Consider the following 16,833-nt stretch of genomic DNA (forward strand, 5'->3'; position numbering starts at 1 on the left):
TTGTCAGCCCTCGTACCAAGGCGGCAGGCGTCGAGCGATCGACTTTGTGGCTCGTCTTATTGGCGCGAGACGCCCCTGCCTCAGCAAAAAAAGTAGTACACCGGATCCGATCATAAAAGCTCCGGTCAACGGCCTCATGATGTGTGTTCGTGTCAGGAATTCATTATTCCTCCTTGTATATTACACACATGCCACCTTAGTACATACGGACCACATTGTGTTGAGAGGTTTAATAAGCAACCACATACACGCCCTACCACATACATAAAAGAAACGAAAGAATCCTGCTCGAGCAGATTGTCCATGACAGTGAAGATCTCAGCTGTATACGTTTTCTAGGCGCATCGGTTCTTGTAAGGTGGTGAAACATCCCAAAACTTCTCCCTAGTACTTCTTTAAAGTGCCCCACAAAACCTTCACTTCCCCCTTGGTATGCCCAACCAGGGTTTTCCCGCTTTGTATTAAAAGAAAGTCAGAACGTTCCCGCTGCCCACACGACATCCCGACTACTTCTCGTCGTTCGATTTATTATTTATTTTAAAAATAACCTTCTGTACCTTGCCCCCCTTCCTTTAATTGACTGCGACTCGTCTCTTGTTGTTTTTTTCTGCTTTTAATTTTCCTTCTCCCTCGTCTCCTTTTCTTCTTGAAATGGTCCCAATGGCTTCCTACTCACACTCTTCTGCGAGCTCAGATTTAGTCTCGACGCCTCGATCAGCCTCACCCTCCACTGCCTCCCGTACGGGTCGTTCTGCTTCCCGCTACTCGGTATCAAATAGGACCTCCATCTCAAGACGTTCTACCATAATGAACCAAGCTGCTCCTACCACTGTCATAGACATTGCCCAGATAGAAGAGGGCATCAGGATGGCGAACCTCGACACCCTTCGTGGCTACAGTGACACCACTCCCGCTCCCGTTCAGCAGGCTATCAAGACCGAGTACACCCCAATGTCGCAGGCGGCAGGTTACCAGGTCATCAGAGAGCCCATGTGGAACAAGGGTGAGCTTCTGCGCGAGAGTTCTTACGCAGTTCCAAGACTGTCATCTGATCCATCCGAGGGACAGCTGCTGACGTTCATCCCAACCATGACAGGCCTGATGTTCACCCCTGAGGAGCGGGTCTCCAAGAACCTCACCGGTCTCCTCCCTCACACCATGGAGACCGAGGAGATTGCCTGCGCCCGCGCCATGAAGATGATCCGCACGCGCTCTACCAACGTCGACAGGTATCTCTACCTGTCGAGCCTCAAGGCCTCAAACATCGACCTCTTCTACAGACTTCTGATGGACAATGTGCGCGAGCTCATGCCGCTCGTCTACACGCCGACCATCGGAGATGTCTGTCTCCAGGTACGTCACAAATTTCCCCCGGCATTGGCGTGGTCCTCGGTGGCACATGGCAGAAAACTGACATGTCCGTAGTACTCTTCTCTCTTCACCCGCCCGGAGGCCTTGTACATTTCGATTAAGCAGCGAAAGTCTATCAAGACCATGCTGGCCAACTGGCCGTACCCTAACCCCGAGATCTGTGTCATCACGGACGGTTCTCGTATCTTGGGCCTGGGCGACCTCGGCATCAACGGCGTCGGCATCAGCATTGGAAAGCTTGCGCTGTACACTGCCGCTGCTGGTATCCACCCCTCCAAGCAGCTGCCCATCGTCATCGACTGTGGCACCAACAACGTGAGTACTCCCGCCAAAAGTCAGATCTGGTAGAGCCCGCAGTCTAACCAAAAGACATCACAGGAGGAGAACCTGCGTGACCCTCTCTACCTCGGTCTGCGTGCCAAGCGTCCCTCGGTCCAGGAGCAGCAGGACTTCTGCGACGAGGTCATGCATGCCATCAAGGAGGTTTACCCCAACATGGTTGTCCAGTTTGAGGATTTCGAGACCGAGAAGGCCTTCAACTACCTTGACCGCTACCGATTTGACCCCAAGCTGAACTGCATGTTCAACGACGACATCCAGGTATGGTCCCCTTGGTCTTGTGCTGTAAAGAAGATGCTGAGTCACGCGCTTGGTTTCGTGCTCGGTTGGTGTTTTAATCATATATATACTAACCTTAACACTTATCCCTGATATATAGGGTACCGGAGCTGTGGTTCTCGCCGGATACATCAACGCCGTCAAGCTGAGCAACGTTCCGGTTGAGGAGCAACGTCTTGTCTTCATGGGCGCCGGCAGTGCCGGAGCCGGCGTGGCACGTCAGCTCGTCGACTATTACCGCAACGCTCACGGCATGTCGGAGCAGGAGGCCAAGGACAAGTTCTACCTGGTCGACACCAAGGGACTTATCACTCGCGACAGGTTCGACGGGGCCAAGCTTCCTTCTCACAAGCGCTACTTCGCTAGGGACGACAACAACGGCCATCAGTTCCAGACATTGGAGGATGTGATCGAGTTCGCACGCCCTAGCGCCCTGGTCGGTCTTACTGCCACTTTCGGTGTCTTCACCGAGAGCATCGTTCGCGGTCTCAAGGCTAGCGTCGATGCTGCTGGTCACAGGAACCGCCGCCCCATCCTTTTCCCCCTCAGCAACCCCCTAACCAAGGCTGAGTGCACCTTCAGCCAGGCCATTGACTGGACTGATGGAACCGTCATCTTCGCCTCGGGTTCTCCCTTCGCACCTCACACCGTCAAGAACGGTGAGAGCGCAACGACGTACTACCCCAACCAGGGCAACAACGTCTACGTCTTCCCGGGTATCGGACTGGGTGCCATCCTCGCCAAGGCCAGCAGGGTCACTGACGAGATGGTCTACACCTCTGCCGAGGCCCTTGCCAACTGCCTGAACGCCGATGAGATCGCCACTGGTTTGATCTACCCCCGCATCGACAGGGTCCAGGACGCCTCCCTGATTGTTGCCAGGGAGGTAATGAAGTGCTGCCGTCGCCAAGGTTTCAGCAAACTGGACGATGAGTTGTGGAAAAGTTGGGAAGAGTGGGGAGACAATGCGTTAATGTCGTGGATCAAGACCAAGCTTTACAGGCCTCTGAAGGAGTAAAAGGGATTTATGCGGTAGACAAAAGTTGGGTTTGATTTTCGTTTCTTTTCTTCTTTACATAATCTTCTTTGCGTCAAATACCCACGTAATACTCCAGGACCCACACCTGGTTACAGACACATGGCCGTTGCCAATGAGAAACAGGCTCAATTTTAAATTCTAGACTCCATGAACCGATGCCCCTTGGACATGAAACGAACCAAGTTCTTGTGATGGGACATTAATTGAGAAATCCCGTTATTTTTGCTTCGTGAATAAGAATACAGTTAAGTTTTAAGGACGTGTTTCAAAGACAGAAGAACGAGTTGATCCAACTTTGCTTCATTGAACCACACAATCACGTGAGCTCCGCAAACTTGAATTATATGCAACCTTTGCAATCCTGAATTTGTTCACGCGGACCCATAAACCCAGTCTCTCTATACTGATAGAGGTGACAACGCGTGATTTTACTTTGAGGGTATTATTCGGATCTCAAAGCTCATAAGGAGCATTTCTAGACTACGCGGGATGGAGTAGTCAAGCGATAACATGGCGTTTCCTGGAAAGCCTGTGTCGCAGCTTGTAGGCTCCAACGGTACGTACTGATATTGAGGAATAGGACAGGAATTCAAAGCTTGATTGCTGACTGAATTTTTTTTTTCTTTTTCTTTTGAAAGGCCCCATTCATGCTGTCGCGTACTCAGCATCACCAGGCACATATATCCTCACCGGCTCGGCGGACCGCTCTATACGACTGTACAATCCACAGCCGACGACCTCCGCCGCCGATGGATCCCTGCCGGAGGGTCGTCTGATCCAGATCTACTCGGCGCACGGGTACGAGGTTCTATCCCTTGCAGTCACTGGGGACAATGCGCGGTTCGCCTCTAGTGGCGGCGACCGCACCGTCTTCCTGTGGGACGTGGCGACGGCGACGACGCTTCGGCGGTTTAGCAACGACGGGCACTCGAGCCGGGTCAACTGCGTGGCGTTCGGCGGCGACGGCGACTCGGTCCTCGTCAGCGGCGGCTTCGACACGATGGTCAAGCTCTGGGACTGCAAGGGCGGCGGGAACGGATCCAAGCCGATCCAGACGCTGACGGATTCGCGCGACGGCATCTCCGCGCTGGCGGTGCGCGACGCCGAGATCGTGGTGGGCAGCGTGGACGGCCGCGTCCGCACCTACGACGTCCGCATGGGGCGGTGCGTCGTCGACGTCGTCGGCCCCAGCGTCACCAGCCTCTGCCTCTCGCGCGACGGCAACGCGCTCCTCGTCGGCTCGCTCGACAGCTCCCTGCGGCTGATGGACCGCGCCGCAGGCACGTGTCTGCGGACGTACCGCGCCGAGGGCAGGTGGCGCAACGAAAACCTTCGCGTGCAGAGCCTGCTGGGCGCCGGAGAGAAGTTCGTCGTCGCCGGCGACGAGCTGAGCTGCGATGCTGGCGCGGACGAGAAGGGTGATCAGGACGGCAAGGTCTGGGCCTGGGATCTCCTGACTGGTGAGGTCGTCGCCACGCTCAAGGTCCCGTGGGGTGCGGCTGCAAACGGGGTCGGGGAGAGGAGGAGGCGGGCGGTCGGGCGTGATGGCAAGGAAAAGGGGCGCAAGAATATTGTGAGCTGTCTGGCGTGGAGGGAAGGTGGCTGGGGAAATCAGTTCTGCGTCGGAGGGAGCTCAGGGGTAGTGACGGTCTTTGGCACTGGATAATTGTGATCTAACGGGTCGGTATGGTCATATAATATCACCTACTCCTGAACCTACCCTGTACATGAATATGCCGGAGTATGTGCGAGGCTTCAGCACTTGCCAATTGGCTACAGCTCGAACTTAATTGGACCTTGACATTGCTACTTGGGACGATCGGGTAAGGCGTGGCGGAGACCTTGAACGGGTCGTGTCCTTACAGGGGAAGGAGCTTGGCATTTGAATCCGATTGATTGATTGATGATCTGCGTGAGGACTGGAAATTGCACCTCGGCGGGAAGCCTTGGAGCTTTTTTTTTTTTTTTTTTGGTGGTTTTGTAACTGCGCATAGACAGAACTTCCTTAGCATTCTTGACTTTCTTTAAAGGGGCTTCTATTTTTGTTCTGTTTTATTTTATACTGTATTGCCTATTCATTTTATAATGCGCTTGGTGTCCTGCTAGAGAACCTTTTTAGGCAACTTGCTCGGTGTCCAGTCCACTTTTTGATTTACCAAACGCCCCTTCCCTGCGTGTACCGGACACGGACAGTTTGGCACTGGGACGACCAAACCTTTTCTCCGCGCCCTTCCCGCTCAACACTGTAGCAGCTCAATTCCGGGAGCAGTCCAGCAGCCCGAAACAAACCATCGCGACGCGCGCAGGCGCCCCGCCCTCCTGTCGAGATGTCGTGGCTCACGGCCTTTACGGGCTTTGCCGCGCCGCTGTTCCTCGTCCTCTCGCCCATTCTATCCTACAGCGACCAGGCCCTCGCGATGCACCGCCAAAAGAGCAGCGCTGGATTCAGCCTCGACATCCCCCTGATCATGATCGTGGCGTCGTTGCTGAGGTGAGAGAGAGGCTTTTTTTTTTTTTTTTTTTTTTTTTTTTTTGTGCAATGGGAAAGAGGACAGGTACTCCTATTAGTCGCTGCCTCGCACTGACACGACCACGGCCCATCCTAGGATATTCTACTACCCCGGTGCGCAATTCGATCGAGCGCTTTTGGTCCAGGCCTTCGTCATGATAGCTGTTCAGGCTGTCCTGCTCAAGATTGCACTCGACAACAGGCCAGGGCCGGCGCACAAGGGCGGCGAGGCGGCGATTCCCTTCGCTGGCGCTCAGGATGGGCTGCGCGGCCAACCAAGACCGTACAATTTTTGGCAGTGGAGGTCACACAAGCCGTGAGTTAGACATTAGGGCGGGCGCCTCTACGTACTTGTTTTGGGCAGCAATGGGCAGCCTATAGCTAATATTCTGTGTGGGGTCACCATAGATACTGGCAGTTCATCCTCTACTTCTTCATCGGCCTTATGATCCTCGAGCTCGTCCTCTCGCCAATCCGATTCCTCTACGCTATATACTCTCCTACGATCGGCTACATAGGCCTCGCGGTGGAGGCGACGCTTCCCCTCCCCCAGATGGCGGCCAACGCACGGTCCCGGTCATGCAAGGGCTTCCGACCGTCGGTGGTCGTCAGTTGGATAATGGGAGACGCCATGAAGATGTACTGGTTCTTCACCTCGACGACTGAGATCCCCACGGCCTTCAAGGTGTGCGGAATGTTCCAGGCCGCCTGCGACCTGTTCCTGGGCGCGCAATACCTCATGTACGGCGACGGCGATTCGCGCGCGGCGGGCCTGGAGATGCCGCGCGGCCTTGGCATCGCCAACGGGGCCGTCCCGATGCAGCACATGGATTCGCACGGCCCGAGCTTTATAGCCTCCACGGGTCGGATTGGCGGGGGTTTGGACGGCCCGGCGGGACGTAGAACCCCGAGCCTTTCTTCAAACAAGGACTTTGATTGATGCGTCGAGTGAGGGTTACTTGGGAGTGGGTAGATTTAAAAGAGGAAGAAAAAAATAATAATTGGAAGCACGCAGGAAGCTTGCCGATGGATTGGTAGTCTTTTGGGTGCTGTGCTGGACAAGGGGGTGCAGACAAGGGATATAGTCTGCGAAGGTCACGAAGTACCGCAACCTAGGGCCGTGCACGGTGTTCAGTTGTGTGAAGGAGATACCTCCAGCCTCGTGCGGCCACCCAATGATTCCGGCGCTGGATGCGAACTAATGCTTCGATAAAGGCTTTACCGTAAATTATAGAGCTTCTAGAAAATATACAAAATAAATTTGATGGCTATACCGAGGTTTAAGCAGCATTTGCATGGTTCTTGGCGACCGGGCTCGAGGTACTGTAATCACTAACACGAACACTTGATTGGAATTCTTGGGGGGACCACACACCCCGTGGCCGCAAACCTCCGATGCTCTACTCTCTTTCTTCTCTACACTAAATGCAGTTTGCAGTTGGGCAGTACGTCTCAAATCAAAGCTTGCAGATTTGTCTTGAAAATCGGGCATAATTCTTTTGTTGAATGAGATAAACCGGGACCCGTGTTCTCTCATTAGATTAAGCCAGTAAGTGAGAAGCCAAGTAGACACCAGGACAACATCTTCTAGAACCCAAGGTAGGTGGACTTTTATTACATATCAACCTATATTCTGTATTGAAGACACTTTGGCCTAGGCTTACACTTGGTTGGAATTGGTGCACTCAACTGCATCCCTTTTTCTCTCTTACATAACCTCTGGGTACTAAATTGTCACCAACAATTCCAACTGACTTTCATACTCTATTTTTCAAAAGAACAGCTTCATGCACCACAACCCATCACTCGGGGCAGCACTTCTGATATCTTGTTGAACCTCTTGGTTTTGCCATTACTTATCAGAGAAAAATCTTCTCCTGTTAACCCCTGGGCAAAAAAATTGCAATTCACTCACACAACCTACATTTCTTTCTTATGGACATTGAAGCCATCTATCCGAGAGAAGAGAGAAATATCTGTCGTCCTTCAACCACTTCTGGTCTATCAATCTGAGCAAAGTGGCATATTAGTGTTTCATCGTAAGCCAGCCCCTTTTTTTCTAACAGCCTTTCTCTCGCTTGAAATTGTTCTCTACTTCTCAAGCAAGGTGGTCTCGACATTGCCTCACTGTCGGTCAAATATCTTTTCTGTATCTTTCGTTCTCGCATAGTGGCAAAGTAATTTTCTATTCTCAGCAACCCACTCTTCATATTCGCACTTTGCCATTCGCACCATAACATTTGGCTAATTTCCACTGCCCGAACGAAGCACCATATCATTTCTTCACCCTTGGTTGGTTTTCTCCCTCTATAATATCCACTTCATTTCCTTATCCTCGGACGAATATCTTTTTGGAGCTGCATTCTTTTACTCGCCTCAAGAATCCTCAACTAACCTCCAGGCCCCAAGAAAACTGGTATGTCCAAAGCCTTCCCCTCGCATCATACTCTTGGACCGCTTGCCACACCCAAGAAAAGTGACCTACGTCTACATGTTTTCCCTTTGCCTCATTTCCCTTGACTATTTCCCACACGCAGCAGGTACGTGGTCAAGCGGTGACTTGAAGTTTTTCATGTCTATTGTGCTTGAAAAACCTTCCATCCTGTTCCGCTTTTTCATCTGTCATCGGATCTGCCAGACCTGGGTGCCGAGCTCTCTCACAATCACTTGCCTGTTTCTCATTTAAACATCGTCCACCCTCCATCGCCGGAACTGTTTTCATTTCTTTCTTGGTGACTGTTGCTTGGTCCTGAAAATGATTCTTGCTTGACCGACACAAGACTGCTCTCCTTTCCTTCAGCTACCACCAGGTCTTGAGATTCTCTCCATTGGCCAAAAATCTCTTTGTTACATTCTTTGACCGGAAGACCCTGACAGACCCAGTGAAAATACTTTCGACTGAGCGAAGCTCTATATTATTTCTATCCTCAAGTCAGGTTAGTTACCCGTCTCCTTCCGCCACCACTTCTACTTCCTTTCCTTATCTCTTCACATCACGTCTTTCTTATCTGACTTGATCAAACATCTCGGCAGATTTAGTACAAGTATCCAAGCAAGGCTCTAGACTGTTTCCTACTCTCAGGTCGGTCACCACTACTTTTACAGTTTTTTTTTTTTTTTTTTTTTTTCATATTTCTTTTCCTACCTTGCCCAACAATATCTTGCTTACTTTGCTCAACTTCCTTTATATCTATCTCCACAAACTTGGTCAAAGGATTTTTTGAGCCAGTCATTGGGTCACATTTCTGTCCTCGTCCTTCAACACCCCACTCTTCTTTTCTTTCCTGGTTTCGACTTTTCGTCTTGACCCAAAAGCCTCTCTTTCCGCACCCGCCTAAGCAGGCACCCATTTGTGGCTCGCAGATATTGTCATCAAACCTTGGACCAAACATCTGGCAACCACTACCTTTTCTTTCCATCTCAACCTTCGACCACTTCTCCTCCTGCTCGTACACTCAGACTTCTTTTTCTCGCACCAGCATTTGTTCTACAGCGCCCATCTCACCTCTTAACCACTGAAGTGAAACCAACACCAGGTACACTCTTCCTTTCCTTGTTCACTCCCTCCCCCACTAACCCTCGCCCTCATGACAGCAAAACCTCAACGCAACCCTGGTCTCAACTTTCTATCAACTCCAGTACAAGTTTCAGCGAGAAGTCGCCTCGGGCCAATCTAAGCGTCGCCGCAACTCCATCTTTACCCGTACACGTGACTCCTCCTCCCGTCAGATTGTTACTTCTGCCATCGTCCATCAAAAACTAACTCAGCTTTGACTTGAACATAGAAACACGCACCATCAACGAGGAATCACTCTTCAACCGCATACACCATGGCGCCAACCAATTTCAAGACGTACGAGTCCCAGGCTAGGCTGCTAGCAGCAGTTCTTGCTAGTGCTCCAGACTTGAAACTCAACTTCAAGGGTACAGTTTACACTTGAATTTTCATCCTGTTGAATGAAGGAAGAAAAAAAAAAAAACATGACCATCTCCATACCTTGACATCATCTCATCCCACACCCCACAATCCATCATGTCCTCGGCCAGTCCTTGTTCTAATGTGAAGTACCGTAGCCATTGCTGCTCACTATGGCTCTGATACGACCACATCGGGCATCGAGCACCGCTTCCGGCCCATCAAGAAGCAGGCTGCAGCAATACGTGCGGCCGTTGCCAAGGGTGAAGACCCAAAGGATATGCAGGACATTATCGGCATGAACGAGAAGGGTACTTCCATACACAAACATTCATACATATACCTATACACACTGACATTCATACACTTCATATTTACATGTTAATCCATTGTCCTTGCTCCGCATATCGTTACATACCCATGTTGACATCCCTTATATGCATCTCAGATCCCCATCACTACAGTCATCTTTATGAAAGGGGCAACCACTAACAGCTTCTATAACCCCCACAGAAATTGCCAAATACTACGGCGAATCCACTCCTCAGGGCCTCGAATTTCAGTTCCGCACGGTCAAGTCCAACGCCCGCAAACTCCAAGAAGTCTCCCGGGCCGGCGGCAACACCGCCACAGCCCTGGACATGACCCCTTCGACCCCGCGCAAACGCAAAGCCCCCGGTTCTGCCGCCGCCACCCCTGCCTCGAAGCGGGGCAAGAAGAAGACAGTGGCCAAGGTCGAAATGCTGAGCGACGACGATTACGACCAGGACGTGGATTACGACGAGCTGGACGCCAAGCCCCGCACATCCAACCAACCTCCGACGCCTTTTGCGCCCGCCAGCGTCCTACACACCGGCCCGGACGCGCACAACGGCGGTGCAAACCCCAACGATGTTGCCGCGCGGGTTTTGGACACTTCTGCCGTCGACAACGAGCCTGCCCTGGAGCCCGAAGCCGATCCGCTCCTTTCGCAGCATTCGTTGGGCGGTTTCGACGCTGTCGAGGACGACGGTGAATGTTGAACGCTGGTTTGCGGGAATACGGCGGTGTTTTTGTTCGGCTGCGTTTGGCTTTGGCGTTTGTTTACGCAACATATTACCGAGGTGAACGTACCCAGGCCGCACGCTGATTTCCTGGTTGGATTTCTCTTATTCCCCCTTTTGCCTTTTGCCTTTCTTTTTTGCCTTTGATATTCACAGATTTTATATCCGGGTTATTTCGGTATTTTCTTACTATTCTTCTGCAGAGTTGATTGATTTTGCGCTGGTATTTTATATTTATACCTGATTTTCTACGTCGGTTACGTTTGTTAACCTGGAGGAAATGCAACAAACTATGCGCTAAATTTTTCATGAAGAAAAACCACATGACTAAAAGTATTATTACCTGAGGAGAACCGGATGGGATATACCCAGAACTCTGCGATAGACTACCATATTGAAAACAATTATCTCTTTTTTCCCGCATTGCCTTTTGCCCCTTGCCATGTATTAACAAATGGAAAAAAAAAAAAAAAAAAAAAACGCAAAAGTCTACAGCTATGGGTTTAAGCGCGTCCGACAGGTACAATACAATATCACTTCAGCATCAATAGGATAAGTTAACAACAGAGACGAGAGGACAGCGGAGGAGACATAGTACAATTGCTAGCGCTGAACAATAGGTATGTCGCTCAAACGATTTGTCTGTGTGTGTCTGTGTGTGTGTGTGTGTGTGTGTGTGTGTGTGTGTGTGTGTGTGTGTGTGTTTTTCACCTTGTAAATGCATATATTTCTACGCTAATCAAATGCTGTTACACCACTCGACTTCCCACGATGACACTTTTGTGCTCGGCCTCCAAGGCAACCAGGTCTCCTAGTTCTCGGGCTCCTCCTCCCGGAGACATTCCGACACCAGCGCCATGACCGACCAGATCTCGGCCTGGATCAAAAACGCCACCATGTCCAAGATCACCAAGCGTCCGACGCCCCTCCAAGACAGGTCGCTGAACGGCGAGATGCCAAACACCCCCGAGAGGGCCTCGGCACCGCCCGGCCTACGGCCGATGTAGCTCCGGGCCAGCAGCCTGATGGTGACGGCCTGCAGCGGCGTGAGGAGGCAGGTGACGACGGCCCTCTGGAAGACGTCCGAGGCCAGCCGGGCCGGGAAGAGGGTGTGCAGGTTGGTGTTGTAGCGGACGCCACGGTGGTCGCCGTCTGGCCCGTCGTCGCCTCGCACGCTACCTTCGGTGGGGGCGTTGGGCCGCAGCTCGGCCGACCAGACGCCCGGCGGTCCGTCCGATGCCAGTTCGTCCGGGTCCCTATCCACGTGGACCAGCGTCGCGAAGACGCGCTCCGCGCCCTCTTCGTCGTCTTCGTCGCTGTCGTAGTCCTCCGCGGCCGGCACCGACGAGAATGTGCTCTGCCTGCGGATGGCGGCGTGTGGAGCCTGGCTCTGCTCTGCAACACCTTCCCCCCCGAGCACGACGCTCTCTGGCCTCGGGACGCCGTCGGACGTCCGCCTGGGCCGGTGGAGGTTTTCTCTCAGGTGCGAAAGCAGCGGCGTCTGCTCGGGGGCGCCCGTCTGCTCCGGCCGGGGCGAGTAGTACGCGGCGCTCCGCATCTCGTCATCCCTGCTCGGCTTTGGCAGCAGGCGGTAGAAGGTGAAGCCCACGAAGAGGCCCAGGACTTCCTGCAACCGCCCGGTCAGCTGGTGCGCCACGAGCGGCGCGAGGCTTATCGCCACTCCGCCGAGCCAGCTGATCACGTCCCTTGGCTGGAACGAGCGCAAGGGTGGCGGTCTCGCTACGGGAGACTCGTCCGAGAAGAAAAGGAAGAAGGACAGTCCGGGGAACCATTGGTTTTTGGGAGCAAGGCCGAGGGACTGTACGGGCATGAAAATCTGGAGGTGAGCTCGTATGTAAACGACTATTGTGTCCAGAACACTATATTCGTCCAAAGAGAGGCAGGTTAGCCCAGAATGAAGCGGCATGGAGCTGAAAGGGTCGAGACTAACGAGGAATTAACATGAGAAAAAGTCTCGAAGCGAATATGATTAATCAGTTCATCTGCGATGAAGCAGGGAAGCCCAGGAAAGAGGAGGGCAAAGAGAGATCTTTGGCCGCGCTCGTAATAGTAGAGGTCTGCCAGAGGAACATTATTGTATCGTTTGTATGCCTAGATGATGAGCACAGGAGCTGTCAGAGCGCCGATTGCCAAGATATATACGGAAACCCAGCGATGAATTATTCAGGAGCTTCGCAGGAACACAGACTTACCAGCATGCGACTCTTGACTCCGTCAATTCCTAGACTACCTCCATTGAGGGCGTGAATTCCGACGTAGTGCATGCACGAGCCTATGTGGTCCGCGTTGGCTTTAGCCTTCAGACGCTGCACTTCGGCAGCCAGCCGTTCGGCACCACCATCCTCAGGCTCAGCGACGCCGATAGCGTGCATGACTTCGTTGTGTGCCCGGATCAGCTCCCTATTAAGACGCCTCGCCTCGGGATTGACGGGTCTGCCACGTTCATCGTAGGCCTGGGCAGGCAGACGGGGGTCGTGAGGACCCTCTCCTTGCACTACATCATCGTAAGGAGACCGGCCCTATGTGGTGGTGTGTTAGTTGAATTCTAGACTTGTGTTTACAAAGAAGCAGGCATTCTTACCAAGGCCAACGAAGTCAACGGCTCGGACCTCGTCATGATGTACTGTTCAAGAACAAGGGTGAAGATGAGGCCATCGGACCCAGCATCGGTAGGGGTTCCTCACGTGGCCTGGACGGGATGTTGCTAGAAGACTAATCTAGGCCTTTTTTTTTTTTTTTTTTTTTTTTTTTTTTTTTTGCTAGAATCTGTTTTTATCGTTTGATCCCAACCAATTGCGTTTGTTGCACTGGGTGTCTATATGTCGATGAGCAACTTATACATGCACTTATTGTTTGATGACGTTGGAAGTCTTTTGAGCAATCAAAGCGCGTTAAGTGGGATTGAGCCTCATCCCTGTCGCGTCGCACCGTCGCATCCAGGTCCCTCCACAATCTGACGCTAAGATAACCTTAATTGATGACGGTTCGACCAACCAAAATGTATCGATAACTCCACCTTGGTTGTGCGGCAGACAAAAAATTGTCAAAAAGTCCAACAGCCGCCGCCTCTGCGCCTCTCGCAATCAAAGTGGGATGAAGCCTTGCTGTGCGCCGGGGATAGTGTCAATTGATTTACTCTGCTACGCCACGCTGCTGGCCCCTAAATACAAACAGCCATGGCTTCCAAAATGGCATTCAAGACGACTTTCGAGCCGGAAAAAGTCATCCAACCAATCTTTACCGGCGGCTCCATTGCACTGGACAATAAAGCTCAGATCCTGGCCTCTACTCTAGGAGAGGATGCAGTGCTGACCGACATCACCACGGGGCAGCACCTTGCCACGATAGAAGGAGTAAGTGACTTTTACATTTCTACCATCTCCCATGCAGACTTGCTGACGACACACCTAAAACGTTGCGAGCAGGATGGCGAACCAATATCTACTCTCACTCGTATGTACCTTACCCTGCCCGGAAACAGGAACAGAAAATCAACCCAGCTTTCAAACCTTTGGCGAATGGCCAGACTAACCAAGCCTATGCGCCCCTAAACAGTCACACCTTCTTCATCACACTTGATCATAAGCTCGCGGTCGCTCTCCCTAAGAATTTACGCCCTCACTCTTGACCCCGACAACGCCTCGGTCGAGGCGACGCTCACGCGAACCCTCAAGCCTCATGGCACCCCTGTGGTTGTCCTGGCCGTCGACAGGACCAGCACGCTTCTTGCCACTGGCGCCGCCGACGGAGCGATCAAAGTCTGGGACATAGTTGGCGGATACGTCACGCACACCTTCCGTGGACCAAGCGTACTAGTCTCGGCCCTGCGCTTCTTCGAGGTCGCCGCCGCCACGGCCGAGGACACCAAAGGCCAGAAAAAGAAGAAGGGCAAGAAGGGACAGGCCGCGGAGGAGGCGCAGAGCGACGCCAACTCCACAACCGTCAACTTCAGGCTGGCTTCTGGAAGCCAGGATGGAAGGGTACGAGTCTGGGATTTACACAAGCGCGCTGCGATTGGAGACCTCGAGTCGCATGTCTCGGACGTGACGGCCATCGACTACTCGGCTCAGGAGAACAGCCTCATCACTGCCAGCAGAGATAAGACGATCATCTGGTGGGATGTTAGGACCTGGCAACCCAGGAAGATTGTGCCTAGCTTGGAGCTAGTCGAGGCTGCTGGCTTTCTTGACGACGGCCGCTTGGCCTACTCTGCAGGTGCCAACGGCTGCGTGCGTCTATGGGAGTCTGAGACTGGCCGCGAAGTTACAAAGGAGCAGACCCCAAGGACCGAAGGAGAGGCCTTTGTCGGCGCGGTTCATTGTGCACAGAAGTCGCTCCTTGTCTGCGTTCAGTCAGATCACACGCTCGTCCTGTACACAACCCCGACCGTCAATTCAGACACCATACCAGAGCTCGAACCCCTGAGCCCCTCTCGCAGGATATCAGGAACTCATGATGACATTATAGATCTTGGCTATCTACTCCCAGACAGATCTCTGATGGCCCTAGCTACGAATTCTGAGGAGGTTAGGGTAGTCTCGGTTGCCCAAGAAGCAGAGGGATCGACTTACTTTGGCCAGGATGTCACTGCGCTCAAGGGCCACGAGGACATTGTCATCGCCTTGGACACGGACTGGTCTGGACACTGGCTCGCAACGGCGGCCAAGGACAACACGGCTCGCTTGTGGAGGATCGACCCAGCAAACGACTCCTTTACTTGCTACGCCACTTTCACCGGCCACGCCGAGTCTTTGGGCGCAATCGCACTCCCGAGGAGCATACCACCCAAATCGTCACAGGCATACACTGACCCCTTGAGCCACCCTCCATCTTTCTTGATTACAGGGTCGCAAGATCTTACGGTGAAAAAGTGGGAGGTCGCAGGTATTGCGCAACAGGGCTCGAAGAAGGCATCGCGGGCAGCCTTCACCAGGAAAGCACACGAAAAGGACATTAATGCCGTGGACATAAACAGCTCGGGGCAACTGTTCGCCTCGGCGTCTCAGGATAAGGTGGTCAAGATATGGAGTGTCCAAGAGGGCGAGGTCCAGGGTATTCTCAAGGGTCACAGAAGGGGAGTCTGGTCCGTCAGATTCGCCCCGGTCGACATGCCCATCCTGCAGGGCGAGGACGGTGCCACGTCCGCTGGCAAGGGCATCGTACTGACGGGAAGCGGTGACAAGACCATCAAAATCTGGAGCCTCACGAGCTATGCCTGTATTCGCACGTTCGAGGGCCACTCTAACAGCGTGCTGAAGGTGATCTGGCTCCCGATACCCAGCACCAAGGAGGAAAACGAGGCAACCAAGAAGAGGCCAGTGCAGTTTGCCAGTGCAGGTGGCGACGGCCTTGTCAAGGTCTGGGACGCAAACACGGGAGAGTGCGCTTCAACTCTTGACAATCATACCGACCGCGTTTGGGCGCTAGCAGTGAAGCCCGGCAGCCAGAGCGGCAGCACCGATGATGCCCAAGATGTTGACATGGAGAACGGCGACGACGAGCCAGTCGGTGATGCGCCTGTGCTTGCTTCCGGATCGGCCGACTCGACAATCACATTTTGGCGCGACACGTCGTCAATGACACAGCTTGCTGCAGCGAAAGCCGCAGACGAGCTCGTCGAGAAGGAGCAGGAGCTGCAGAACCACATGCGGGCGGGCCACTACCGCGAGGCCATCGTACTGGCCCTCCAGCTCAACCACCCGGGCAGGCTCTTGTCCCTCTTCAAGACGGTCATGGAGGAGGGTAGCAACCCGGCGACAGCAGAGATGCGGCTAGAGGAGGACAGAAAAAGCCTAACCGGCAGGGCGGCCGTCGACGAGGTCATCGCCACGCTGTCGGACGAGCAGCTCTCGGTCTTGCTCCTGCGCCTGCGCGACTGGAACGCCAACGCGCGGACCGCGCCCGTCGCCCAGCGGATCCTATCCGTCGTTGTGCGCAGCTACCCAGCCTCGAGGCTCGCGGGCCTGGCCGTGGCCAGGCGTCGGGCCGTGGGTGGAAAGGGAGTGGGAGAAGTGCTGGATGCGCTAAAGGCTTACACCGAACGCCACTACCGGCGTCTGGAGGAGCTGGTGGACGAAAGTTACCTGGTCGAATATACCCTGCAGGAGATGGACAGCCTTGCGCCGCCGATGGATACGCAGCATGATATGGCGGCGATCGAGGAGGCATCGAGAGATGTTGTCATGCTGGAAACATAGGGGTTCTCGATTCACGTCTGCATAAAGCATGTCAATTTAGGCATTTTCTGTATAGTTTTTCCTCTCATTGTCTGTGGCGTAGTTGCAAGGAAGGTTGTTTCTTTCTTTCTTTTTTTTTT

The 16,833-nt window shown here is 53.2% G+C and overlaps 5 protein-coding genes across 5 annotated transcripts; 4 read left to right on the forward strand and 1 right to left on the reverse strand.

Moving 5' to 3' along the window:
• Window positions 1-660: 660 nt before the first annotated feature.
• PpBr36_01603 (uncharacterized protein) lies at window positions 661-4,694 on the forward strand (the record flags this gene model as incomplete). Its single annotated transcript, XM_029888788.1, has 6 exons — window positions 661-1,353; window positions 1,426-1,686; window positions 1,750-1,971; window positions 2,090-2,875; window positions 3,557-3,584; window positions 3,667-4,694. 6 exons carry the CDS (start codon window positions 661-663, stop codon window positions 4,692-4,694), a joined length of 3,018 nt encoding a protein of 1,005 aa, XP_029750767.1.
• Window positions 4,695-5,355: 661 nt separating this feature from the next.
• PpBr36_01604 (uncharacterized protein) lies at window positions 5,356-6,477 on the forward strand (the record flags this gene model as incomplete). The annotated part of the gene is made up of 3 exons (XM_029888789.1): window positions 5,356-5,519; window positions 5,635-5,853; window positions 5,946-6,477. 3 exons carry the CDS (start codon window positions 5,356-5,358, stop codon window positions 6,475-6,477), a joined length of 915 nt encoding a protein of 304 aa, XP_029750766.1.
• A 2,890-nt stretch (window positions 6,478-9,367) lies between these two features.
• Window positions 9,368-10,475, forward strand: PpBr36_01605 (uncharacterized protein; the record flags this gene model as incomplete). The annotated part of the gene is made up of 3 exons (XM_029888790.1): window positions 9,368-9,461; window positions 9,612-9,764; window positions 9,967-10,475. 3 exons carry the CDS (start codon window positions 9,368-9,370, stop codon window positions 10,473-10,475), a joined length of 756 nt encoding a protein of 251 aa, XP_029750765.1.
• An 832-nt stretch (window positions 10,476-11,307) lies between these two features.
• PpBr36_01606 (uncharacterized protein) lies at window positions 11,308-13,134 on the reverse strand (the record flags this gene model as incomplete). The annotated part of the gene is made up of 4 exons (XM_029888791.1): window positions 11,308-12,376; window positions 12,448-12,608; window positions 12,710-13,036; window positions 13,099-13,134. 4 exons carry the CDS (start codon window positions 13,132-13,134, stop codon window positions 11,308-11,310), a joined length of 1,593 nt encoding a protein of 530 aa, XP_029750764.1.
• A 559-nt stretch (window positions 13,135-13,693) lies between these two features.
• Window positions 13,694-16,714, forward strand: PpBr36_01607 (uncharacterized protein; the record flags this gene model as incomplete). The annotated part of the gene is made up of 3 exons (XM_029888792.1): window positions 13,694-13,870; window positions 13,943-13,970; window positions 14,073-16,714. 3 exons carry the CDS (start codon window positions 13,694-13,696, stop codon window positions 16,712-16,714), a joined length of 2,847 nt encoding a protein of 948 aa, XP_029750763.1.
• Between the last annotated feature and the right edge of the window lie 119 nt (window positions 16,715-16,833).

The sequence above is a fragment of the Pyricularia pennisetigena genome, chromosome 2, assembly GCF_004337985.1.
Source record: "Pyricularia pennisetigena strain Br36 chromosome 2, whole genome shotgun sequence".
Lineage (NCBI taxonomy): Eukaryota > Fungi > Ascomycota > Sordariomycetes > Magnaporthales > Pyriculariaceae > Pyricularia > Pyricularia pennisetigena.